Source organism: Mya arenaria, chromosome 1, assembly GCF_026914265.1.
Source record: "Mya arenaria isolate MELC-2E11 chromosome 1, ASM2691426v1".
Taxonomy (NCBI): domain Eukaryota; kingdom Metazoa; phylum Mollusca; class Bivalvia; order Myida; family Myidae; genus Mya; species Mya arenaria.
The window spans coordinates 13,252,339-13,280,302 of record NC_069122.1 but is presented as its reverse complement, the minus strand read 5'-3'; the positions used below and the strand labels follow the sequence as shown (position 1 = coordinate 13,280,302).

Below are 27,964 nucleotides of genomic sequence, written 5' to 3'. Positions count from 1 at the left end.
ATTTTTAGTCTGATGAGTAAAAAACAATAATGTATTATAAGTTAACAATTATCAACCCATATTATGCCCCTTTAAATATAACTATTGTCTTTAGTACTGTCATTTTCATTATGTCTACGGATAAACAGAATGTGCAAAGGTATGGCTGAGAAAAAAGCAACACATTGGTGGTGAAAAAGGTATATTGGACATTTTAAACAATAGCCGGCTAAAATAGATATATGACGTGAATTACTAACACGTTTATTTATCCGTCCCCGAGTCCCGCAATGTCACGTGCTCGATTCAAGTTATACGTCATATCAATTTTATAAAAACTGCAGCAATCAGCGATGGTCTTGTGTCAATCATCCATAAAAGTCCGCGCTGTTGAATAAACAAAACGCGCGTCACCAGTCACGTGTGGCGCTATTGATTGGTCAGGGTTAAAGTGTGGTGAACATGGACCTACACCATTGTCTCTTATACCCCAGATTCAAATGCGGCTTTGACGACGTCCGGCTTTGATTCATCTTCACTGGTAGTGAACTGGATCCACGAATTGACAATATTCATCAAGGGCACCAATCCGTCTTTATCTGGATTGTAAGACTTGAAGAACTTCGTATCCAATGCAACGTTTTCATGTCCGTATGCCTTGAAAGCGATCAGAAACTCGTCTTCGGAGATTGATCGATCCTGGTTGGTATCAATTACATTGAAAAGCGTTTTAAAGCATGCTTCCATTTCTGATAGGAATTTGGCTTTGTCTGTTTTGAAGTCGTTGTTCAGCATGTCAAGGAATTCTTTCTCCGATATCTCCTCTCCTTTCCTCTTCCTGAAGATATACTGGTTCCACCACTTTTCAAAGTTCTCAATAACATCCTTTTTCTGTTTCGCGTCAAGATTGTGAAGCTCGGAAAACTTGTTCCTGTAATTTAATTTAAATAAAATTGAAAAAAAAAATGTAGATATGGGCCTGTAAAATGTCCGTTGGCATTGAGCTACGAACTACTATCAAACGGGATTGGGTCGCCACGCCCACCCCATCCCTTAAATAAAGAGGTGTGCGCTCTCTTGCCCTCATTTGAGCATACCAGTTCTATGTTGCGTCCAATGATATGAATTGAGCGTGAGTAATGTTAGGACATAGCCAAAGTTTACCGTAATCATTCTTTTTTTGAAATGCATGTACAAATGAAAAAACATTGGTGATGAAATATTCTCACTGCTTTTAAATATTATGGTTTCCGTACTTGGTAATAAAAGTAACAATGATTTCAATGCCGGGTTGAAATGGTTTTTGAGCAAAAGCACAAAACAATCGATGTTATATCAAGATATATATCACTTGTAAGCTCAAGCTTATAATGCTTTTTGTGATCACTTAATAAAACATACGCCGATCTTATACTGATTTACACAAATATCATTCCAAGATGATGCCACAATATATACAATCACCGAGCAAAAATAGGAGACAAATCCCTCTGATTTATATTTATTTTAATAAAAGGTCAAATGAAAGGTTGAAGATGAAATATTTACTAGAATTTCATGTCACAGTTAGATGACATGAAGTGAATCCGTAATGATTAAGAATGGGCGGAGTGATCGTAACGAACGAGTCCTTCTTAATCACTAAGAATTCACTTGATGACATATAACTGAGTTAGAATACCATCCTATTGGCCGGCATATTGTCGACGCAAAATCCGACGCAGGGGTCATGATTGGCAGTATGCAGACCTTTAAACACGCGCGAACGTTGAAATTATAAATGATTAAGTCTACTACTTAATGGCTGCCTATCTGCATTCTCATTGGCTGAAAATGTAGATTGTATTCTAATCGAAGTGTTGTTTTTTTTACTTTTAAATACACATGTGTGAGAAATTTTAACAATAGTGTTATATAAATATATCTAAAATAATAAGTTTACTAAATATCACTAAAATGAAATTGTATCGCACTGCGTAACATTTTATCTACAATGTCACCGATTCAGACAGTTGCACAAGATATTAAACGAATATAGTGTAAGCTACATCAAAAACAACATTAATCCAGCTAACATAAGCGATCTTTAACTAAGTTTAGATCCGAGCTGTTGAAATTAAATGCTAAATTTAACTTTAACGCCTGACAGAAAGCCTTCCAAAAAAGGTGTACATTTGATCCTTGTTTGCACCTGAATGTAAGGATGATTATAACTTTAATTTGAGTAGAAAAAGTGACTTGCCTAGACTCTTCAACATCCTCAAACGAAATCATTCCGTCGTGATTCACATCAAGAGAGTTGTACCAGATCTTCCACTTCGAGACGAGGAAAGCGTTGGCCATGGCGAACTGAAAGGATACAATAGCGTCTATTTCAGTTTGTACTACAAATTAAAGAATAATATTTAATTCCAGTGCCCATGCTTACGGAACGGTTTCGAGACTTAGCCAAGACACAATGTTATTCCAACGGTTTTACTAACATTCAGGTAAATGACAGTGATTTTTTGTCATCCAACATAATCGCTTTTCTGAGTGTGAATATGAAATCAAATTTGGGATCATTTGTACACGTGGAACATATAGTTATACTTTAAAGATCCGATCTTCAGAATTATTTCATGACCTCTTACAACGAGAGCTGAGCTGTGAACAGAAACCACACTTATGCTTGTTCAATGCCACCAAGAACCAGTAGATTCCGGATAAAGACCATTAAACAGCTATGACATTTACTATATACACTTTGTCTATACTAATAAGGTCACACAAAAAATATAATGATCAATGACTAACGACGATTCAAACAGTCACTCAATACACAGGGTAACTTTTTATCAGATAAGGACAATTCAAAATTACACCAGACAACACGCTCAATCTTGTTAAACCCGTTCTAAAAGTTAGAGAATGGTAAAATAAAAACATGTCTAGTGTAGTCAAATTCAAGAAATGTGAACTAGCCGTCGGATAAATACCGTCCCCAAGGCCAGAAACGATACAAGACAGTACGTCTAGTCTTGTCAAATAACACTAAGGACAACCAGCCATCGGATGGAGACCATTCTAACAATGCAAATAAGGTAAAAAGCAAACACCTAGGCTATTCAAATATCAGAATTGACATATATCCGTTGGATAAGGACCATTTGATCAGTCATAATATAATAAAAGACACCACGAAGGACGATCGGATGAAGATCATTCTTAAAGTCAGAAAAAGGAAAAAAAACACTACGCCTAGTCTTATCAAATACTTCATAGGCGTTAGATGAGGACCATTTACCAGTCAGAAAAATGGTAAAATAAAGTATGCCTAGTTTAGTCAATTATCAGACAAAACAATTAGCCGTTGACTGAAGGTCAAACTAAAAAGTCATAAAGTGGTAATAAGACCTGCACGTCAAGTGCTACAAATTCCAAATGGACAACTTACCATTGAATGAAGACAGTTCTCAAAATTAGATATGATAAAACACAGCACGCCTAGTCTTTTCAAATACCAGAAACTTAAGAAAAACAACCCAGTGTATGAGCGCTCTAGCAGCAAGAAATGGTAGAAGGCAGTACGCATAGAATTGTCAAATACAGGCATGAAAAACACGCCGTTGGATAAACACAATAGTAATAGTCAGAAATTATACAAACCATGCCTATTCAAGTCAAATACCATAAAGAAGAACTAGCCTTTGAATGAGCGCCGTTCTAAAATGATGAAACACAGCACGCCCACTGTAGTCAAATACCAGAAAGAAGAAATAGCCTTTGAATGAGCGCCGTTCTAAAATGATGAAACACAACACGCTAAGTGTAGTCAAATACCAGAAAGAAGAACTAGCCTTTGAATGAGCGCCGTTCTAAAATGATGAAACACAACACGCCTACTGTAGTCAAATGCCAGAATGGAGAACTACTTTTTTCTATGACACTTTCTTTATTCGGCTGAATCGGCTAAATAAAGTCACTGTACAGAATATTTCAACAAATAAATAACGAGTAATATTATTAAGATGCAACGGCGAATGAGCACTAATTATATTGCAGGTATATCTGTATTTCTGTTATTTTTTTAATATACATAATTATCCAATTTTAACGAGCATCAGTTGTATATCGATCATCTGTACATCGTCCACAGTGTAGTTAATTATTTCTGATATCGGGATTATATTCAATGATTACGTAAGGAATACATTTTGAATATTAGCGATATACTTAGTGTTACGCGCAATAAGCTGCAAATGAACACTATCAATTAATTCGAAAGTGCGGGTTTCATAGTTTTAAAAAGCACCAAGCTAGAGAGAGTTTTGTTTTGTTTTCGTCTCTGCATTATCTCCCCTATCGGAACGGTGAAAAGCAAACAAAGCTAAACCATGTTATAACTATCATGCGGATCAATTACAACTTCATATACCACACTTTATTTTTGATCGTTGTCCTTGTTTACATGATACAAAACTGCCACTTCACCTAATTAAAATTATACACTCGTGTATAATTTCACAAACCCCTTTTGTGGATGCAGTAACTATAAGGTATTTCGTGCTTCCAATTCTTAATTTTTTAAAACAAAAGCTGTGTGCTTAGCTCTGAAGTTTCGATTTTCTCCCACCCCAGATGAATAGAGATTTGGCCATGCTCTAAATCCTTGTCTTGTCCCTGGGCAAAGATAAAAATGTGCCAGTATGGTATTAATTTTTTCACTACGCACTTGAGAGTTACAGCAAAACTACATTCTGACTATATTTTGTTTAACTGAGGTGAGAGAAAAAAAAACATTCCCGCTCTTGTAAGATCCAGGTAAACAGATAAAGGTCTATATTTGCTTTTATGAGCTATGATAATAAATAAAGTTATGATTGTTGTGGACGATACAGGGTCATAGGTTTTTGAATTTAATAACCTCTACGGCTACAATATAAAACAAAATGGTGAGTAGTTGATGTTTTCCAAAACTTTCAGGCAAAGATTAGAATTATTATAACCTAGCATTTTAGAAGAAATCACATTTATCTTACACAATAAAAAATGTGATGCAATGCTTTCGAATACAATCGTGTCTGAATTTCAGTCAGGAGGCAGTTGAGTTCAGCTATTTATTTTTTCTTAGAGATCTTTGTCGGAATACCTCTTTCAATGATAAACAGATTGACCACGAAAATAAAACGGGAAGGTAAAAAGAGTCTATCATTGCTGTGCCAATTTGGATACGTATTGTATGTTTTTCCAACCGTAAGGGGACATATTTTATGTTTAATGGATGAGTGGGAGTGATATTATAATATTAATGAGAGTTTATTTTCAATTTCTCCAAAGCGTTATTAAGACACGAGTCAAAATCATACATTTCAGTGAATTGTCAACGTTATCGAATCGATACACTAATGATAATTAATTTAATAGCAAGCAGCCCATCACTTTGTCGTATATCTCGAAGCCAGTTTACGAGGTCTATCCCGAGGTTTGCCGGATATTGCCGAGATGTTACGATGGAGACTTCCTTTGAGCCTTAGAAGGAGAATCTGAAAGGTTTGGACTACCGTCTTTCATTATTATTATTTCATATTATTGAAAAGGAAAACAGATATATCAAAAGAGTTTCTGATAATTTAATAACTAATAATGTCTACCAAACAACAAAACAATCAGATCGTTTTGACATTGCAACACATAAAGATCAAATAGAGGTTAAAAATGCAACATTTGGTTAATTTGTACACATGTTTGGTAAGACCAAAAAATGACCGCTACAATAGCGGATAAATCGATTCATAACGAGAACATTTTTTTTTGTCAGGGATGGGAGAGGGATGGACGGTGGCGGGTTTATACTTCTTTACTGTTCAAACCTTATAGTTTTTTAGTGTAAACACTGACCATACAATGAGAAGATTACTTTAACTTTATCGTTGAACCATAGTTTGTTTCAAAAAATAAGTCCAAACTAAATTATTTTCGATATCACTGAAAGCGGCTGCCGATTTTTGGTTCTTATTCGACCAAGGATAATGAAATTGATGAATTACGTTATAAAAATTCATATTGTCTATGACAAAACTTTTACTTGGTTTCTTGTTAATAATGTTTAAGATTAAACACCCGATTCAAAGGCTTTTTTCTCAATTGACTCCTTAGATGAATCTTCGCTGCTCAAAAAATCCGTCCAACTATCTACGATCACTTTCACCGGAACTTTACCATCGACCGGTTTGTATGCATTAAAGAAATCGGTATCGGCGGTTAAATTTTCATGACCGTAAGCGCGAAAACATAAGACAAACTCATCCTGATCGATAAACTTGTCATGGTTGATATCGATCACTCCTAAGATAGTGGAAAAACAATCCCTCTTGTCTTTAATAAACTTTTCTTTGTTGCTTTTGAATTCGGCGTTCAGTCGGTTCAAGAACTGCTCCTGTGTTATTTCTTGTCCTGAACTGCCTCGAAAGATGTACTTTTCCCACCATTGCTCAATGCTTTTCATGGTTGATTCCTTCTCTTCAGCGCTAAGATGATGAAGCTCAGAAAATTTCTTCCTGAAATAAGCATTAACAATTCAATGCCGTATATATATTATCATACCAATTATGATTTGGTTTGCTCTAAGACAACCAATTCATATGCCGTGTTGTAGCATTGTAACGTTAAGCACTAGAGCATAAACCCTTTACTTTAGAAATCAAATCTTATATATAAAAGCATTTTTGAATTTCTTTTTAATAATCGAAGGTTAGGAAAACACAAACGAGGCCACCAGTTCAATTTGTGGGCGACATCGCACGCCTTGTCCCAACGACCGACCTTCAACGGTGTTTAATGAAACAACAGAGCCATATTTATATATAAGAAGACGGGAGCTGTGTAAAAATGAACACGACTTTTAATCAAAACGTTGGTTCAAAGATAAAATAATTACTTGTAAACGTTTAAGTCCTTATTTTTACTCTGTCCAGAATCAACTCATAGGTGGCAGTATCAGTCACAGATGATAAAAACATAGGAGGCAGAATATGTAAATTATAGTGAAACAGTAGGTGGCACTATCAGTCAAAGATGGTGATCTTATACTTGGCAGCGTCAGTCAGAAAACGCTAGACCATAGGCGGAGGTATAAGTCAGAGTTTGCGAAATCGCTCGTTGCAGTATCTGTGAGAGATAGTGATACGATAGTTGTCAGTGTCAGTCAAAAAAGGCTATACCATAGGTGGCAGTTTAAGTCAGATATTGCGAAATCATTTGTTTCTGTATCTGTTAAGAGATAGTGATCATATAGGTGGCAGTGTCAGTCAGAAAAGGCTAGACCATAGGCGCCAGTATAAGTCAGATATTGCGGAATCGTTCGTTGCTGTATCTGTTTGAAATAGTGAAAATATAGGTGGCAATGTCAGTTAGTTAAGGCTAGACCATAGGTGGCAGTATAAGTCGCATATTGCGAAATTGTTCGTTGTAGTATCAGTTTAAGATAACGATCCCATATGTGGCAGTGACAGTCAGAAAAGATTAGACAATAGGTGGCAGTATAAGTCAGATATTGCGAAATTGTTTGCTGGAGTATCTGTTAGAGGTAATGAAATCATAGGTGACATAATCAGTCAGATAGTCAGAGATGGCTAAACAATACGTGGCAAAATCAGAGATTGGGTAGGTTTTTGTTGAAGTATCAGTCAGAGATATAGGAACCACAGGTGGAAATTTCAATAAGAGATGGTGAACTCATATATGATATATCAGTCAGAGACAGTGAAGCCATAGGTAACTTTATCAGTCAGAGATGATAAAGACAAGGTGACAATATCAGTCTGACATGGCTAAATAATATACTGCAGTATCAGTTGGAGAAGAAGAAACCATAGGTTATGGTATTAACCAGAGATGATGAAGACGAAGAATACAATATAAGTCTGAGATGGCAAAACCAGAGGATGCAGTATCAGTCAGAGATGGTGAAGCCATAGGTGACCGTATCAGTCAGAGATGATTAAGACGAAGAATACAATATAAGTCTGCGATGGCAAAACCAGAGGATGCAGTATCAGTCAGAGATGGTGAAGCCATAGGTGACCGTATCAGTCAGAGATGATTAAGACGAAGAATACAATATAAGTCTGCGATGGCAAAACCAGAGGATGCAGTATCAGTCAGAGATGGTGAAGCCATAGGTGACCGTATCAGTCAGAGATGATAAAAACGAAGAATACAATATAAGTCTGAGATTGCTACACCATAGGATGCAGTATCAGTTAGAGATGGTGAAGCCAAATGTGACCGTATCAGTCAGAGATGATGAAGACGAAGAATACAATATAACTCTGAGATGGCTAAACCATAGGATGCAATATCACTTAGAGATGGTGAAGCTATAGGTGACCGTAACAGTCAGAGATGATGAAAACGAAGAATACAAAATAAGTCTGAGATGGCTAAACCATGGGATGCAGTGTCAGTCAGAGATGTTGAAAGCATAGGTGATCGTATCGGTCAGAGATGATGAAGACGAAGAATACAATATAAGTCTGAGATTGCTAAACCATGGGATGCAATATCAGTCAGAGATGGTGAAGCCATAGGTGATCGTATCGGTCGGAGATGATGAAGACGAAAAATACAAAATAAGTCTGAGATGTCAAAACCATGGGATGCTATATCAGTCAGAGATGTTGAAAGCATAGGTGATCGTATCGGTCAGAGATGATGAAGACGAAGAATACAATATAAGTCTGAGATTGCTAAACCATGGGATGAAATATCAGTCAGAGATGGTGAAGCCATAGGTGATCGTATCGGTCGGAGATGATGAAGATGAAAAATACAAAATAAGTCTGAGATGGCAAAACCATGGGATGCAATATCAGTCAGAGATGGTGAAACTATAGGTGACCGTAACAGTCAGAGATGATGAAAACGAAGAGTACAAAATAAGTCTGAGATGGCTAAACCATGGGATGCAGTATCAGTCAGAGATGGTGAAAGCATAAGTGATCGTATCGGTCAGAGATGATGAAGACGAAGAATACAATATAAGTTTGAGATGGCTAAACCATGGGATGCAATATCAGTCAGAGATGGTGAAGCCATAGGTGATCGTATCGGTCAGAGATGATGAAGACGAAGAATACAATATAAGTCTGAGATGGCTAAACCATGGGATGCAATATCAGTCAGAGATGGTGAAGCCATAGGTGATCGTATCATTCTGTGATGGCTTAACCATAGGATGCAGTATCAGTCAGAGATGGTGAAGCCATAGGTGACCGTATCAGTTAGAGATGATTAAGACGAAGAATACAATATAAGTCTGAGATGGCTAAACAATAGGATGCAGTGTCAGTCAGAGATGGTGGAACTATAGGTGACTGTATCGGTCAGAGATGGTGAAGACGAAGAATACACTTTCAGTCTAATGGCTAAACCATTGAATACAGTATCAGTCAGAGATGGTGAACCGTAGGTGTCAATTTCAGTAAATGCCGGTATCAGTAACAGATGGTGAACCCATAGGTGACAGTTTTAGCCACATATTATTATCCTTACATTACAGCATCAGTGTGAAATGCCTTACCCGTAGGTGGTAATATTAGCTAGAGATAGTGAAACCATTGGTTACAATATCAGTAACCGATTATGAAACCATGTGTGTCAGTTTCCGCGAGAAAGGGTGAAATCACAGGTTGCAACTTTGGTCAGAGATTGTGAAACCATGTGTGGCAGTTTGCGACAGAGATAGTAAATCAAAGGTGGCTGTACCCGTCAGTGAAAGTGAACTCTTATATAGAAGAATTAGTCGGAGATGTTGAATCTGGATGACAGTGGCGATGTTAAGGTAATGAACTAATTGTTGGTATTTAGTTGTTGTTAAAATGTATTTATGCTGTAAAGGTAAACCATATTTTGTATTGCGCATACGTCGCTTTTGGTGTGTGGGTGGGTGGTAATGAGATTGGCTGGTCATTTTTTTCTATCAATTTGCGATTTACACTTTCATCTTTTAAATAAGGATTCTGTCTGCTATGCTTGTTTACGTAATTTGCATAGTATTAATGAATCAGTATTTACATTGTATATGTTTAGTCTCAGTGTTTCTGTTTATGTTACATAGTAGCCTGTTTGAATGAGTTTCCCTTGTTTTCGTCTTAGCATGAATGTCCATATCTTAACGGTAGCTAGATGGGCGGACTTTATTGGTTCAGGAACTAGAGTGTTACGCTTTTCACTTATGCCACACGCTACTTAATGAGCGTCGTCAGTGACACTGGTGAGTTTAAACGCGAAATTCTATTAGATCCACGGGGATGTGTTGAATATTTTTTCTTTCACGTTTTTGGTACTTTGTATTGGAAAGCTTTATTTAGTTGTCCGGTTAGCGCAGTGGTTAGCGCTCGATTCCCGGCCTGGGCGCATGTGAGTTTGATCAGTGGTCACTAAGCTAGAAAAGTGGGTTTTTCTCAGGATACACCGGTTTCCCCCACAACACAAGACCACACTCTCGCGCAACATTGTGCCGACGAGAGTGACTTAGTGTAAACTATCATAACTTTGTTCACAATCGTTGTTAAATATATAATGTTTAAACAAGAAAATGCTCAGCAGCCTTAAGGTTAAGGTAATCCATCCATTGTAAATACAAACAAATGCGACAAGTTAAGTTTCATGTTCAAGTTACAATATGTTAAGTTGGAATATGTTTGAAGTTGAAACTTCGGTGTCATTTTTTGCCACACCATACAATTATGATGACGTCATTTGTTTTACGTCCGTTTAATACCTACCGAGATTCCTCGACGTCATCAAGGGATATCACTTTATCATGGTTGACGTCAAGAGATTGATACCAGAGACGCCATTTGGTCATCAAGAACTCGTTGGCCATCGTCTGAAATATTGCAATAATTATATTTAACGTTTTAGATATAAATAGTCTGAGGTTTGTTAATAGATAGTCATAGCTTCTGAAAACTGTTGACAATTTTAGGACAATACGTTAACTTTGCAATAAAGATTATACTGATGCCTAGTGACCCTGTATACAATTGGTATCTTTTGAAAAGGTAGTGCTTTCAGGTAAATAATATGTTTAAAAAATGTCATAAATACACCAAAGACAAAATTATTGAAGTTAGTGTTTTATTGTTGTTGTTTTTTAAATGAATTTGGACCTGTTTTGCCGACTCATAATACAGGATAAAGATTGTCAAGTTATTTTTACACAATGCATCCTTTGAATTGAACGTTATTAACGGTCACCAGGCCTCCCAAATACATTCAACTTTTTTAATACTAACAAGTGTAGAAAAACAACTGGGACATTAGTAGGGGCCAGTTCCTCGAACAATTTCAAGTTATCTCTCAACTTTATGTTCTGTTTAAATTCTATGTATATTGTAAAAAGAAAGGAATTTTGTATTCATATATATGTTTTAACATCTTAATCAAATTTGTACTTATACTGTTATTATAAGGCCATGAAATATGAGAATAAAAACAGTTGAATACACATTTTCTTTTTGAGTTATAATGTAAGAACAGTTTGTTATTTTTTTATCCAAAACGTTTTTTTTTTCAAAAGCCAATCAGTCTTTATCAATATATAAAATAATATGAATTTGAAATCATGCTAGGCTGTTCGGTGGTAAAATTAGTTAGGTAAATTTTCAATTATTGTTTTAGGTATTTCGAGAAACCGGGGCAAGCGTTTAAGTCATTCAGCATTTTAATAGCATAGCATTCAGGACATTTCACATACAGTATAACAATTTACTTTCAGTACGTTTGGTATTAGCATTTATACTACCGTTAACAAATGAAATTAGCGTTCCAAAGATTTGAATAGTTACAAAATTGGAGTGTTTACTCAGCTTCAAATTGAACAAATTATGTTGCGGTAATATCAAAATACCAACAGTCATGTAAAGAATCAGATGACATAACTGATAAATTTGAAGCTAGAAACTGATATTGTGACCATTTGAGTGTACCGCTTATATGACTGACAGCCAACAGCAGGCAAAATTGCGAATGCGTTTCGGCGGCTTTTGGTGATAACTCTTGACCTCATTTTTAGTACTCCTCTTTGCAACTGCTTTCTTAAACCAGTTGATCAGCACGTTTAGCTTAGATTATTTGAAAACAGTAGTACAAACACAATACTATCACACGTAATGCTTTCAAGACGTTTTAATGGCGGTTTTTCAAAACCAAAAAAGCACATAAAAAGCGACAAAATACCACAATGTTCAATGACACAAATAAAATGTTATATGCGTAATGCGGTTCTGTAAGATTCACGTTTGAAGGGCGTTCAAAATGAAGACGCTTAGAAATAATGTATGATGTTTGGTATGGTTGAGGGTTTGGATGGCGTACAAAACGTAGAAGCTGGTAAAATGATGAATGAGGATTGGTTTGATATTGGAATGAGGGGTTTAGGGGCGTTCAAAATATAGGAGCTTGGAAAATGATATATGATCTTTGGTATGGTATAGGTAATGAGGGGCGTTCAAAATGAAGGAGCATCGACAATTATGAATCAGGTTTGATATGGTGTTGGGTTAGTTGGGCTTTCATGATCTTGGAGCTGGGAAAAGTATGTGTAAGGTTTGGTAAGGCAGAGGGTTTGTGGGGCGTTCATAATGTAGGGGCTAGGAAATTTACGTACGAGGTTTCATGTGATTTTTGGTTTGAGAGGCTTTCAATATGTAGGAGCTGGGAAAATGGTGCAGCTAAGCTGTACGGGTATTTTTTATCACATTTTTTTTTATCGCAAATCACTTTTTTGTCATTTTTGAATTTATCTTGTAGTTAACATATATTAGACACAAATCATTCTGTGCGAAATTTGTGACTTGTGAACAATGCATTCAAACAGGAATTCATGTTAAATGTACAATAGAGTGACAAAAGAGTATATATATTGGATAAGGTAGAAAATTAAAAATATTTCAGGCGTCATTCGATCGGAAATTGGGTTACAATAAGAGTTCTTACCGCTCTCAAGGACGCTTGGAGACTTCTTTCCAAAATCTCAAAAAGCATCTGTTCATCGCGATTCGAAAGAGGTTGCATATTATGAAATGTATTGACCTGTTCAAGCTTCTGTGACTGAAGCATTTCGTTAAGATTTTGAAATACGTTAAATAAATAGAAAAACGATGACGTTCAGTATTTAAGGGAACATATAATATAGAATTGTAGTTGTAATTACTTTGATGACAACGAAGAAATAATTATTGACCAATGCAATAGTCATACTATTAAGAAGGAAAATACAGAGAATGAGAAGAAGAAAAGAAAGAAGAAGATCCTGTTAAAATTACATATCATGGTTAATCAGTGTCTTTTTATAAAGTAGTGTAAACTACAACAAAATTTACGTATACAACGTTTTAACAATGCGACAAAAGACCCACATTCATTTACATATACATGCATCAAAATCATTCATCAACTATTCTAAAATTGCAACAGATAAACATAAAGATATATTATAACAATAACAATAGTTACCGAATTTGTTGTAAAGTATTAACTTTCATTTTTGGTATATACATGTATACTCGTTTATTCCACATTGTTTGTCAAGTGACAGTCTTATAATTGGAAATAAATTGAATCGTTGCGGTAGTGACATAACACTTCTGGTACAAGTTTTAAATGATTATATTATTTTATCTAAACATGGCTAAAATAAAGTTATTTTCGGGAAAGTAAGATTTTGATAAAAATCTGAAAATATGGTTAGTTTTGGCGAAAATAAAGTTGTTTTTGCGAAAATAACCTTTTTGACAAAAACATAGTTAGGTTTTGTAGATATTTTCTTTTAAACGACTCGATCTAAGGTCACCAGATATCATAAGTTAACAAAATTGTGTATATCGTCACAGGTATGTTTAAAACAATTTGTATCCCTCCCTTTACAAATCAATGTTAACAGGCTGCTATATTCACTCAATTACATTTCTAGCGTTTGGTATTTCCTTGAAATTCAGTTCACAACCAATTGATATTTCATGGTACGTCGCGTTTCTCCTATGAAAATTCACACACCATTATTATGTAAAGTTATCCATTCTGCATCAGACAGGAAGTAAGCACAGTTTTAGTCCAGCGAAAATGTTTTTAATCTCTGAGGCATTCATGAGTTTGACCTCTGCTATTGCAGGTATTGGACAGAATTCAATGTAAGCGAAGTATAAGATTACTCAGATTGAAACAAAACAGCAATCTGAAGTAGCATGTTTAATCTTATTTATAGAGAGTGCATTTTAGACCGCATCCGGGTACTTGACATTTAGTTATATCGTACCTACATAGAAAGCTTTTTTGTGGGTCGAATAACTCAAAATGGTTTGGAGTAATAAGAAATAGTCATCTAAAAACATTATTCTTAACGTCGTACGGAAACTCCTTATACTTAACTACCAGCATGTGTTCGTACTTAAATATCGCTTAGCTTGTAATGACTATAACGTGTATCATGAAGATTGACATGTACCTTTCTTTTTTCTTACGAGTATTCAACCAACTTATAAATAATAAGATTAGATTCAGTGTTTATACGTGTGGTTTAGGTATATACGTTTTAATCATATTACACTTTTGAACAGAAAAAGTGCACTTTGTAAAATGACCATATGCTCTCTTTGTCGATGTCAGTTCTACAGTTATTATTTGAACTAAGCTAAGGACGTTCACTCCAAGTATTTGTGGCAACCTTTCTGTGGAATTATCTTGAATCTTGAATAGTTTACGTTTTAGTAAATTTGGGGTCACGAAAATACCATTCCTGGTATTTTAACATTTTTTACCGTTTCCGGCAACAATAATTTTAGAAGTTTTAAAACTACAGCCATAAAGTTTAACCAGTCTTCGCTACAAAACAAATATCAAAATAACATTTTGGGATACTTTATTAACATCGAAACAAGTAATCTAAGAAACACAAATCAACATGAAAGATAAATTGATCCTGACGATTTTCTGATGTTCATTCCTGACACACTGTTTCCCTGAACACCGAGCAATTTTCTGAATTACAAACCCGAGTCCCGCGCATATAGTCTCCTTTATGATACTGATTGCATAATATTATCGGCGTACTGCCTATTTTATTTATATTATAATTTGTGTGAAAATGCTCAAATGTCCAAAGGGACAAACAGTCATTACAATAAAGCAGCTACCAGCACAAACGCTTTCAAATTACAACAACTTTTAAACCCACCAACCATGCACGAACAATCAAAAACTGTGTTAACTGAAATCTTATGAGCAAATTGTCTTATTCTCTTGGTTTATACACCGGACTCAAAGGCGGCCTTGACAATGCTGCCTTTGCTCGCATCCTCACTGGTGACAAATTCGATCCAGGAATCAACAATCTGACGAAGAGATACGAGTCCGTCCTTCGGGTTGTAGGCTTGAAAGAATTTGGTATCTAGAACTACATTTTCATGCCCGTAAGCCTTGAAGGCAATAAGAAACTCGTCTTCGGAGATGGACCTATCTTTGTTGGTATCGATCACATCAAAGAAGGTGTTGAAGCAGGTGGTCATTCCTTCAATGAATTTGACCTTGTCAGTGGTGAAGTCCTTGTTGAGCGAATCAATAAACTCCGCTTCTTCGATCTCGCCAGTCCTGCCGCGGAAGACAAAATCGTTCCACCATTTTGTGAAGTTGTCCTGGACGGTCTTGGCTTTATCTGCATCAAGGTTGTGCAGGTCAGAAAACTTGCTCCTATAATAAGAACAAAATCTAATATTTAATACATTGTTTGGAAATAGAGCTCGTGATATAGCAGAAATGGAAATAACTGATCATTTAAAACACATATATCTTTTGATAATACTTAAATTACATAAATTCATTCTAAATGCAGTCGCTTTCTTGCACAAATTATTCAAGGGGTCTGCTCACGAGACTCGTAACTCTATTTTGATACAAAGATAGCCTTGGAAGATTGCGGAATTGGACACGTCCGAATTCAGTTGAACTAACTCAAAATTACAAATGCGATAATCTGTTGTATGATTTTTTGGTCAGTTATTTTACACATAGTTTATTTTTCTTCAAAATGTATTACTTAAAATGGTACTTCAATTATATGTTGTCCCCAGACATCCAACGTTAAGATAACGACCAATAAACAATGGCATGATAAATCGAAAATCTTGTTTGTACATCGCAACCCTCAAAGTGTGTTGAATGATCATAGTCATTATCACATGTATTTGGATATTTTGAAGCCGATATTTGTATGTATTGCTTAAAAACAAAATACACCAACACAAAATAAGCGAACAAATATGTATGAAATACAAAGTACTATAACTATGAACATTCAACATATTTTGATAAAATAAGGCCAATTGATTTAAAAAAATTAAATAATAACTATGCTGATAATCTTAAATAGCAGTCTCCATATAAGTTTACAAGACATAGCACTCAATTAAGGGTTTTAGGTGAAGAGTAATGGAAGGGTGCTGTCCTTGGCAGAACCTTTCTGTCCTCATGTAGACTAACATGAAAGAGTTATGGAAGGGTGCTGTCCTTGGCAGAACCGTTCTGTCCTCATGTAGACTAACATGGAAGAGTTATGGAAGGGTGCTGTCCTTGGCAGAACCTTTCTGTCCTCATGTAGACTAACATGGAAGAGTTATGGAAGGGTGCTGTCCTTGGCAGAACCGTTCTGTTCTCATGTAGACTAACATGAAAGCCTTCTACCTTTTTAGAATTGCATTGCTTAAGACTGTCAAAAATGTATTTTGTTTTCATTAAAGATGCACTTTTAACCTCAGATAAGATTTACAACAATTAATGATATTGTTTAAATAGTCCAAAACGGATGAATAAATGTCGAAAACAATGGTTCTTTCGAAGAATACCGAGTTTAATTTGAAAGAAATGCACATAAAACGCGGTATTTCTACCTTACGAGTCTAGTAGTAGACCATAGTAAATCGTGTAGCATTCACAAATCATTTAATATGTTTGCTCTTTCTGCTATACACGGCTACAATCTTGTTATCAGAAATTAATATTTTCCATTAAGGCATTATTAAGTAAGTAGTTAAATCAGTCAAAATTTATGTTTGTTATACATTTGTATATATTGGTTTTGAATAAGAGTGTCACATTAAAACTTGTGATATGACTATCAAAACAGATAAACATATCATAGTTGACATTTATCAAATTAATTCATTTTCATCTGATAATATATCTTTACCATACTCATCATACTGGATGCGTTTGTTACAATTGATTTATCGTTAGCCATGTTTAGATTTTAACCTGATGAATTTATAATTATTTATTTTTCGCATTACTATAGTTATTGTTAAACATTTCTTCGTATCAAATAGATTGTGATGATCAAAAAGATGATCTACGACTTTTCTACGAAGCAAAACACTATATAAATCGCTTGAATATTAGACATATGATTCATAAGTCGATATTTTAAATGTTTAATCTGTATTTCATCTTAATTTTAAGAAAATCTGTATGCTTAACAGGACATGTAAATCTAAAAGTAAAACGCTATTGTTTACAATTGTACATGGTTTACAGGGATAAGATAAGTAGCCAAATATTTGAAGGACATAAAGCTAATGAAGCTAATGGATGAACGAATAAATGGCATGTTGTTTATTTGATTGTCCGCTGATTGTAGTGGTTAGCGCACTCCCTTATATCTATGGTTCGATTCTCAGCCTGGGTGTATATGAGTTTGGTCAAGAAATCGGGCAAGTGGGTTTCTCCGGCTTCTCTGGTTTTCCCCATAACACAAGACCACACTAAATATCGCAGCAATAATAGCACAAACCATAAGTAGCTGTTTTTCTACTCTCTGTGACATCATAATACTCATACAATCCATAGGGGAGAGCAAGAATGTATGCTTGTGTGTCTGTGTGTCTGCGCGTGTGCGTGTGCGCGCGTGTGTATGGTTTGTTAGCGCACGTGTGTGCGCGTGTGCGTTTGCGCATATAGAAAACGCATAGATTTTTTTTTATAAATTTGTATTTGAACTGTTTGTTGAAATAAATGCTATGCAAAAAATAAATGAGACAAAAAAGATCACACTCTCGCATAACGTCGTTCCAACAAGAGTGATTAAGATAATGATTCAATTGCTTTTTTTTTCAAAAATGTTCGAACATAAATATGTTAGGCTAATACATGAAATTAGCCTTAAATATTCTATATTAAAAGCGGACTCAGTAGAACAAGGGTTATGCAACGGATGAGCTATATTATAGTTATTTGAACGAATCCACTTGTGTTCCAGTGGACTTTTTATGCATGTTTTATCTGTGTGTGGTGTTTGTACGCTTGCGTCTCTCGTTCAGTACTTTTGGCCCTAGCTATGTGACTCTCAACAGGGTCAATATTTAACAAAACCTACTGGTCTTGTCCCTATAATTTTCCTTGTTTCATTCAGATTGTTTGTGAACATTGGACCCAGACGTTCATAGTCAACAGTTAAAACAACTGACCTTGATTCCTCTACATCTTCGATTGAGATTTTCCCGTCATGGTTCACATCCAGGGATTTGTACCAGAGTTTCCATTTGGCGACAAGAAATTCATTGGCCATTTTAATTCTGAAAGAACGGAAATACATAATTACAATTAAACAAAAAAATACATTTTTAGTTATTTAATAAAGATATGAATGGGAGTGATTAAGGGACTATTTTTTTAATTAGGATTGCAGATATGGGAATAGTTACAACACCAATTACAGGAGATACGTTTTAGACTTTGAAAGACTAGGACACCTTGTTTGGTGTTCAGGATTAAAGAGGATAGTTATTGTGTTTGACTGTTGATAGGAATATAGAAGTTAATTTTGGTTTAAATGTTTAATTACTTACAAACGGTTAAAAAGTATGTTTTTTGAATGGGTTAGTATCAGAAACTGAAACACTCGATTTTGTTATGTCAAACCATGCAAACATTCTGATTCTAATTATTTCTAATGTGAGTCTAGATGTTAATATACTATCTCCAACACACAGAGCCGTATTAGTGCACATAAAACACATATTGACTCAGGTATGTTTAGGTATTGACTTATTAGGTCGTATTTCGAGCTGTCTTTTTTTCTCAAAGAAATCCATTATGAATTTTAAAAGCAACTAAGAATATAATGTTAAAAATGAAATTATATTTATCTCGTGCATATGCAATGTTTTAACATGAAATAGTTGTATATCATGATCTTCTTGTTCATTAATTGTCCTATTCATGATTTGTATGTGATTTTATGAATAAGATTATCATTTAGTGATTAAAAAAGAAAAGAAAAAAACGTCAAAGTTTTTCGATATTTGGATATATCTACATCGATTGTTTTAATTGAAACTAATGCGCTGCACTACTAACAGGACTACTTGAAAACAATTTCTTAAATAGCTGTTATGCGCACACTCTTCCTGATAAAAATAGTAACAGAAACATGACGAAAGAAGGATTCATCTGACAGTTTGTTGAAATTACAATTATATTTGTGATTAGTGTTTACTTATAGGTTTTATGGTAATATGCTAGTAGTACATGCCTGTAAATTGGGTAGGAAATAGGGGAAATTATTCATGCTTCAGATTGTAATAAATCTGCATACAAATCTCAAAAACATTCTATATAGCTACACTATCAAACAAAACTGTTCTCTAAACCACTATCAGGCCAGTTTCCATTTTCGAAGAAAGGAACAGGTTTCTTTTATATGTTTTAAAAGCATGGCAAATTCTTAGAAAAGAAAAAAAATGTTTTCCATTGACATGCTATATTATCAGTCAAGCGGTACACTGTCGAAAGCATTTCGTTTATCAACAAAAAGTCAATGCCGGGAAATGGTAAAGATAAACTTTCTATGCTGTATGTTACAGTTTCACAATATGCTTAGCTAACATGATGCAAAAATGTCGTAAGGGGAAAGCTTATCTCAGCTTAAAGCAAATATGCACTAGGTATTTTCTGCACTAGCATAGGCGCCATGACAGTACAAACTCCAAGCTATAGTCTAAGATTATTCAAAAAGCACAAGCAGCCACGAAACTCGGTGAACTGCTTACCATATAAGGAACTCATCGTAGCCGAGCGGAAACTTCCGATATTATAACGATAATCCATCGAGGTAGTCTAGACTTTCCCATCTTGCCATTTTCCAGAAGCTAAACTACTATATTTTCATAACAAAATTTATCCTAAGAAGTGGTTCAAGCGTGATTAGTTATTAAATATATGCATAGCTATTTCCCAATTGAAGTAAGATCAAGTTAAAATAATATTAAAACCGTAATAATTCCACAACTTGGCATTGGAACAGATGAAGGCCGGTATTTATAAAACATCTAAAGTCATTTCCTAACTTAAGTCAAATTCTTAAATTTAGTGTCTCACTGGTCATTTCAAACTATAGCTTTATAATTTCAAAAAGCACTTTTATTAAAATCTATGAAAAAAATGACTTCAATTGAAAACCGACTTAATATCTTTTATAAATACCGGCCCAGCTGCGCACACCGCCAACTATCTGCAATTTCATAACCTAGGCTGGTAATTGTATGATACTGTATCATAACATTTTGATAAATGTCAATAGTCTGGTATATCAGTTAACAAACTACCTAGGACGCACAATTCAAATTAGATAGCGCCGTACAACGATGAACCAAATTCCTACGAAGTAAAGACGGACTATTTATTAGTAACACCCGCGGCTAGTAATCAACCTCGAAGTGCTGCTCGCACTTTCGACAGTATTCCAGGAAAAACTATCAAAACCATATGTTACTAATCAGAGAAAATCTTGTCATAGAAACCATGGAATGTAAGTCATTTCGATGAACTTTTTTGCAGTGTAAGATATTTTTTCTCATATTATTGTGCAAAAATGCAACTCTTCATATCAGCAAATAATTACATACTTAAGCATGCACTTACATCGCTCTTCAGAGTAATATATGTTTTCCATTATTCATTTACCACACAAAAACTGTATTTGTTATATTAACTTATTTGCACTGAGAGCAAAAAGCGAATAATAAAATCATTTAATAAATGGTAAAAATATTGTTCCTCGGTACAGTGGCATATTTCTGCAAAGTCATCGAACTGGGTAAATGCGTCTGCAAAACCTGAACAGTATTATGAATTATGTTCCAGAGACGAATAAGATCAAACTGCCCATAGACTCTGTAAGCTGATTTGTTGGAGTCTAGGGTGTAGTTTACAGGGAAATATATCACTGAAGTCCATTTCATTTACGATTTGTTAGCTAGTTTCAATTGCTAAGTCTACTTTCTAGAAAGTTATGGCTAATAAGGTCTGTACTAGAATTGTCAAGGGTATCATATATCATATTCCCCATGGATTTATATTCATCTAAGCATTTTTTTTCTACAGGACCTCAACCAATATAAAACAGCGTGACAGAATTTGCCTCGTCGACATTTTCCATCTTGACATTGATGATTCCCTGCAAGAATTATTACAGTTATTTTCTTCTAGATACCTGTAATATTTCATTGTGTGTACTCATTGAAAACCAATTCCATAAACGTTTACATTTAAGATGAGACACTTGGTTTCATTCCAGTACAAAACAATAACTTTAACTTTTTACTTCATTTAATTAATGGTTGATTTATCGTTGTAAATGGCGATGTAGTTATTTTAACCTTGAGATTGCTTGGCATTATTAAATACATAATTTATATTACTGCTCATTTTAAGTAAGTACATTTTTTTATTGTTAACCGTTATCATTTAAAAACAGTGAGTTTTCTGCCCCTTATAAACACCGAAGGAATTTCTATTACACGCTCGCGACTGTTTATAATAAACAATTGGTGTCTATATTTCATGTTGTTTAAATTTAATTTTTAAAACGTTTTTTTTTTTCTAAACGGTTGATTAAGTATATTTATGATTTATTCGCAAACTGTTAATATAAAAATAAACAAATATATCTACGCCTAGTTGTATGGCTGTCATAAATTGTGTTCGTATTTACGGAGAAATGGACGAAATAAGCAACTAAAAACCTTGAAATATCAAGAGAATACTATAACCTTGGTAGTCATAATTGCCCTGATCATTAAACATCAAGGGTACTTAATGAGGCCATTATCTCGGCCATAATTAAAGAGGTGTTAAAACACCCGCGTACCTCCCGTGTATCTGTCACTACCTGGCGTTTATAACCGTTCGCCATCGAGCCAGATAAGGCTTATCGGTTGTCGCAAAATATGCAAGCTATGTGTAGGGACATGTATAATTGTGATAACATAATCGCTCTTGTATCTGGTTTATCGTACTGTTGATCGTATGACTTGCTGAGACAACAAAAGCCATTTATAAATAGTAACATTATATTTATAAGACAATTGTACATGTAGTAGCAGATTATAAGTTCGTATACATGCTTTTTTAAAGACAAGTTGAGTCAACAAATGAACAAACTTGATTTAAAAGTTGTTATTGGTAACACTATTATTTATTTATTTGTTGTTTCTTTACATATGAAGCCTGCCGCTTATCAAATCTTCAGCCAAGGCTAATCGATATACTAACAGATGTTTTAATGACGAGATTATATCAGTAAACATGCGCGTATTGTTGCGATTGAATAACGATTTCTTACGTTTATTTTTAGATGATTAAATACTGTTTTAGCTTTTATTGCATTTTACTGCATCCCCCCCCAAAAAAAAAGAAACGAAACATAAGCGTAAATAACGATTCGCAATAACACACTTTTTGGGACGTTTTTTTTATGTAAACTCATCCCGGGCACTGCTGTACAAACAATGGCATCTTACTTATGTTTAAGTTGCCATAAAACATTTAATTACTTTTAAATTATACTATTGCTTTTTAACTGCAATTCATTGTTAATTATGGTACAATATGGTAAAAATAAAGTATTTATGTATACAGTGTTTAGTTTGAACACCCCACCCCCATGCCTGGGAGAACCGCCACGAAGATTGAGTTCAGAATAAAGACGGTTATCCTGCAGGAAGCTTCACCATAATTATCACATCACAGAACTGTTTCGGTCTCAGGTATTCCTTCTATTAACATCTATTTTATAGCATTACTCATTGTTCAGCTGTAGCACAAGATTTGCCTAAGCCCGTATACAAACTGTTATTTCATATAAACACAGTTGTTCAGACATACAGTTATTTTTTTCTGGTATTTTGTTATGTAAACTTGTAAATATAATATTAACAAACTGATGAAAACAGTGTCTATATAAAGCCTTTTCTGAGAGAAAAACTTTTCAATAGTGGTATCAAAATGTAAAATAATCCTGATAAAATCACTAACTATAATAGCTTTATGTATTGACATAATATTATAGTATTTATTTCAACAAGCATAAATTAACAAAAACTTACAAGATGTAGTTTCCTAATAATATTTTACGAATTGGATGCACAGACAAGTTTGTATAATATATTGCAATGTTATAAAGGATGGACGGTCACCTAATTTCATTTTAAATGCATGATATCATATCTATGATAAAGATTTATCGTTTTTGGCATATGATGGTGTTCTGTATTATGACCATTTGTATTTTGAGGTGTCACTTTTTGATGATACTCGAAATGTTTGTCAACATTTTAAACGTTGTCATCTTTACTAGCAACAGCAGTAACAAGTGACTGCCCCATATCAGTAACAAGTGACTGGCATTTATAGTTTCTAGATCAAGATTCAAAATCAGTTTAACTGCTAATATAAAACAACATTTTAAATAGCAATCTTTATAAAATCGTTATCAAAATTGCATGGACAGACTCTGACTTAAGAAGCAATCAGTTTTAGTAATGTTTATCTGATCGTTCGAGTTTTGTATTGTATATTTAAAATTCTAGCGGCTGTAAAATGAAGAAAATTTTGGAACTATCAGTGCTTTGATTTTAGGCTATATACATGTATGTCAGTGAAAAACATAACATATTTTACTTTCGATTCTTTCCTTGAAGAGATCCTCTTAGGCAATTACATGATTCAGCCATCAGGTAATTGTAGTTTATTATGACAATAACCTCTAAGAAAAGGCACCATGAGGCCTATAATGTTTCAGAACTCTAATCCCATCGTATAGCAATAAGATAGCACGACCTACAACGGCCACCAAGTCTGCGTTTAATATGATAAGTACTATTATGGCTTTAAGTAGGATTATAAGAAATCTGGGGTTGTAAAAAATGATCTTGAATATCAAAGGGGAAAAGGAATAAATTGGATTTTTTTTGGAAATTCTTCATAAGAATACCAAATGATAAACGCGATATAGTTCAATCTGCTAATTCAAAAAAAAAATCTTACAAATTAAGAATTTCAAATTTCTTAGAAAAGTTTGATATTTGATTAAAAGGACAAAGCAGACCTTTCCACTGTACGTTTTTACATAAACTATTTATGGTTAAGAAATATTATAGGTGTTCGTTTTATTTAAGAAATTAAGAATCTCGTACAGTCGAAACCCGTTGGCTCGATATCCCAGGGACCGGCCAAGATACTTCGAGCCTCGCGTTTATCGAGCCAAGCGGGAATGTTTACAATGAGTAAAAAAATCGGTAATTTATATCAAGTTCGAGCCAATAAGGTAATCGAGCAAAGCGATATCGAGCTAAGCGGGAATATTTCGATGATTAAAAAGTTTCGGTCATTTACATCAAGTTCGAGCCAACGAGGTAATCGAGCAAAGCGGTATCGAGCCAACGGGTTTCGACTGTATGCTTTATTCCACATTTGATTTTATTATGAAGAACACTTTTCAGCAGACGAATGTCGCGTTTACATTTTAGTACTTTTTATTAAAATGTTAATTCATCGCCTGTATATTATTGCATAACATCAAGAACACCTGATGTTTCTAATGGATTATATTTCTAGTGTAAGTTTGACTATTATTAATTCAGGAGTGGGCGACATTTACTTGTTGTACTAATAGATAAATATGACTTCCATACCGTGTTGAAAGCATGTACTGGTTGAACTCGTAAGGTAATCATAAAAAAAACTTCTAAGGACCCAAGAATTCACCCTATGTTTCTATTTAAACACGAATTCGACCTGAAATACCTATTTTTGCACACGTAATGAACTCTCCCAAATCAAGACCTGAGCCAGTATACAGTATCAATCACCTCGTCCTTCAGATAGGTTAAACAGGTAAGTGTAATCTTAGAACCTGTGACATATGTTTCCACTAATCCTGACAGTTACTCTATCGCAATTATTCGCGAAAGTCTTTGGCAAGGAATGAGTGCAATAACAATAAATTATCTCTCACTAATTCGCTGTTAATGTTAAACATACTTCCAGTCATATTTTATTGTTATCGTAAATGTAGCTACGTATGTAAGGCAAATGTTAGAATTTTTTTACATCAAAGAATGGGGGACTTATTGTCTCAGAAGTTCTTATCATGAACGTCTTCATAATGTTTGATTAATGATTACTCAGCGTTTATTTAATTGTGTTCCTAATTCTTTTTCTAGGACTCACTGACATACACGATGTTGTAGGTCGAACGGTGTAAATTTTAGTAACCGCAAAACTTGTATGCGAGTTAAAGGTGTCCGATTCACAGGTATAATTACCTCATTTTCGTTTGATATCATTTATTTCATGCGCAGCAAAAAGAAATTGCAAAACTAATTTACTTAAATTGATATATGGATTTTTTTTACCTCGATTGGTCGCAATGTAGGTCATTTTAAGTCCGATTTCAGATTTAATAAAGAAAAAAATGTTAACTGAAATAACTTTAAATATAATGCAGTTTTTGGTCATTCATTTTACATACTCGTAATAGGCAAGCATATGCCTTTAAAATGATATCAAAATTATGTGGGCCTATCAGGCAGTCAAAGTTCATCATTTGGGGTATCCGACACCTTAAATTCGTATAAAGGCTTTGCTATACTAAATGTAATGGCTAAAAGGGCTATCAAAGAACTAGCGTATTTCTAAGTAGGTTTTCTTTAAACATGCTTATTTGAAAAGGCATTTTGCGTTAAAAGGGTGAAAGTCGTGTTTAACAGGGATATAACATTATGTAGTCTAGGTTACTATTCAATTGAAAAACTTGCGTATGAATTCATGATAATCAATTAAGTGCTCGACATTATATTTCGTCCAATGGAATTTCAGTATTTTTATGTATTTTTTATACATTTATTGCAGTTTTGTAGAATGAAGTTGTTACGATTATTCCAACAATTACATTCACTGATTTCGTTTCATAAAACAAAAGTTTACGAACTTAACTTAATTTTGTATTCCAAAATTCTGGGATATTATCGCAATGTGAAAAATGAGAAAATGTTTAATTGTATCGTGGTAATATTTTCCACTTGGAATAATTGCGGAACCTTAACTAATATAATCCAATTAATGTCAAAGAAAGAGGGTTGAAATTTGCTGGCAAATTACTCTCATAAAGTTTACTCAGGGGATATCGATCTTATAGCACCATACTAAAGCATGTTGCTTGATCTTGCCTAAAAATGAGTTCATGATTAACAATATGAGCACAACTAAAACACTGTAAGATTTTGTTGCTGTTTTTTCATCTCTGTATAATATCTATTTTATGACAATATATCGTAACTCATTTTACAATATCGACGTAAAACAGTTTATTGAATTTCCGATGGTCCTTCAGACTTTCGTATTATACCTTCTTTATATATTCGCGTCGTTTAATTGTCTCCGAAAATTCACGAAAATGTAAAAACTTCATAACAAAATGTCTATGTATTAAACTAACGTATACAGTCGAAATCGGTTGGCTCGATATCCCAGGGACAGGTAAAAATACTTCGAGCCTCGCGAGTATCGAGTCAAGCGGATATTTTTACAATGAGTATATACAACGGTCATTTACATCGAGCCAACAAGGTAATCGAGCCAAGCGATATCGAGCCAATGGGTTTCGACTGTGCAATATAATTGTATGTTATTATGATATATTACAAATTATGAACATAAACCCAAATGAATAACATTCTGAACAACAATATACGGTGGATATGCGACTGCATAACTATAAAATATGTTTCTATACATGTGTATTGTATTCATGAACTGTGATAAAGATGGTAATACAACACTGCGATATTATATAGTCGGTAACCAACGTCTTTCTTTCTAAATCAATGCAACTTAAGCAAGTATCTAAGAATATTCAGCATCGCAGTTTCTAAAATAGACTATGGATTCACTCAAACCTAAGCAATATGACACAAGTCTAATATATTTTATGATCATGAAGAAATACATTTTGCAATATATCTCTCTTCTAAATATAATATAAATAGGGTGAAAACAAATGTATACTAAAACCTTATAAATCATAATATAAATAGAAAATTGTCTATAATCACGAAGAGTTTTCAAATATACTTCTATTTGGAACAAATATAAATGAAATAAAAATTATTGACCAAATCTTAATAATCATATTATAAAAAGAAGGTATTATATTATAATGAAGAATTGTACTTTCCAATCGGATACTACTCTTTCCAACAAATAAAACTGTTGCAAATACAGAAAAGTGATAATAAAATATTGTATTGCCTGCAATTTAGACTATTACGAAAGAAAAAACAATAACATTATATATAATACGATGGAAAAATATACACGACAAATATTAAGTATTCAAGTCATAAGTATTTTATATTGAAGTTATAAATATATTTTCTTTGGCTTTAGTATCAATGATTTACAGATATAGCGCTAATAATATTCTATACAAAGTTGTTAATGTAGACATACCTTTAGTTAGTTGTCTTTTCCACACGAGAAATGAGTCCAAGACCAATCGAATTTTCACACAAGAGAACAAGTGAGCCTTCTGTCGTGTCGCCTGCTTTTATGAGAGTGGCCGTTGTTCCGCTGGGCACGAGCTCAAATCCTTGCGCATGTGCTCAAAAAT

The 27,964-nt window shown here is 34.2% G+C and overlaps 2 protein-coding genes across 4 annotated transcripts; both read right to left on the bottom strand.

Annotated features, from left to right (window-relative positions):
• Positions 1-168: 168 nt before the first annotated feature.
• On the bottom strand, positions 169-27,964 carry LOC128231455 (sarcoplasmic calcium-binding protein-like). 2 transcript variants are annotated; one of them, XM_052944296.1, is made up of 3 exons: positions 27,805-27,964; positions 2,222-2,328; positions 169-910 (listed from the first exon to the last, which is right to left on the bottom strand). In XM_052944296.1, exons 2-3 carry the CDS (start codon positions 2,320-2,322, stop codon positions 463-465), a joined length of 549 nt encoding a protein of 182 aa, XP_052800256.1. In that variant the 5' UTR covers positions 2,323-2,328; positions 27,805-27,964; the 3' UTR covers positions 169-462. The 2 variants fall into 2 exon arrangements, with proteins under 2 accessions (XP_052800256.1, XP_052800266.1); XM_052944306.1 differs by lacking the exons at positions 169-910; positions 2,222-2,328 and adding exons at positions 5,578-6,518; positions 10,749-10,852 and having other exon boundaries at positions 27,805-27,962.
• Positions 14,868-23,471, bottom strand: LOC128231459 (sarcoplasmic calcium-binding protein-like). 2 transcript variants are annotated; one of them, XM_052944320.1, is made up of 3 exons: positions 23,400-23,471; positions 18,480-18,587; positions 14,868-15,711 (listed from the first exon to the last, which is right to left on the bottom strand). In XM_052944320.1, exons 2-3 carry the CDS (start codon positions 18,578-18,580, stop codon positions 15,270-15,272), a joined length of 543 nt encoding a protein of 180 aa, XP_052800280.1. In that variant the 5' UTR covers positions 18,581-18,587; positions 23,400-23,471; the 3' UTR covers positions 14,868-15,269. The 2 variants fall into 2 exon arrangements, with proteins under 2 accessions (XP_052800280.1, XP_052800290.1); XM_052944330.1 differs by lacking the exon at positions 23,400-23,471 and adding an exon at positions 20,064-20,512.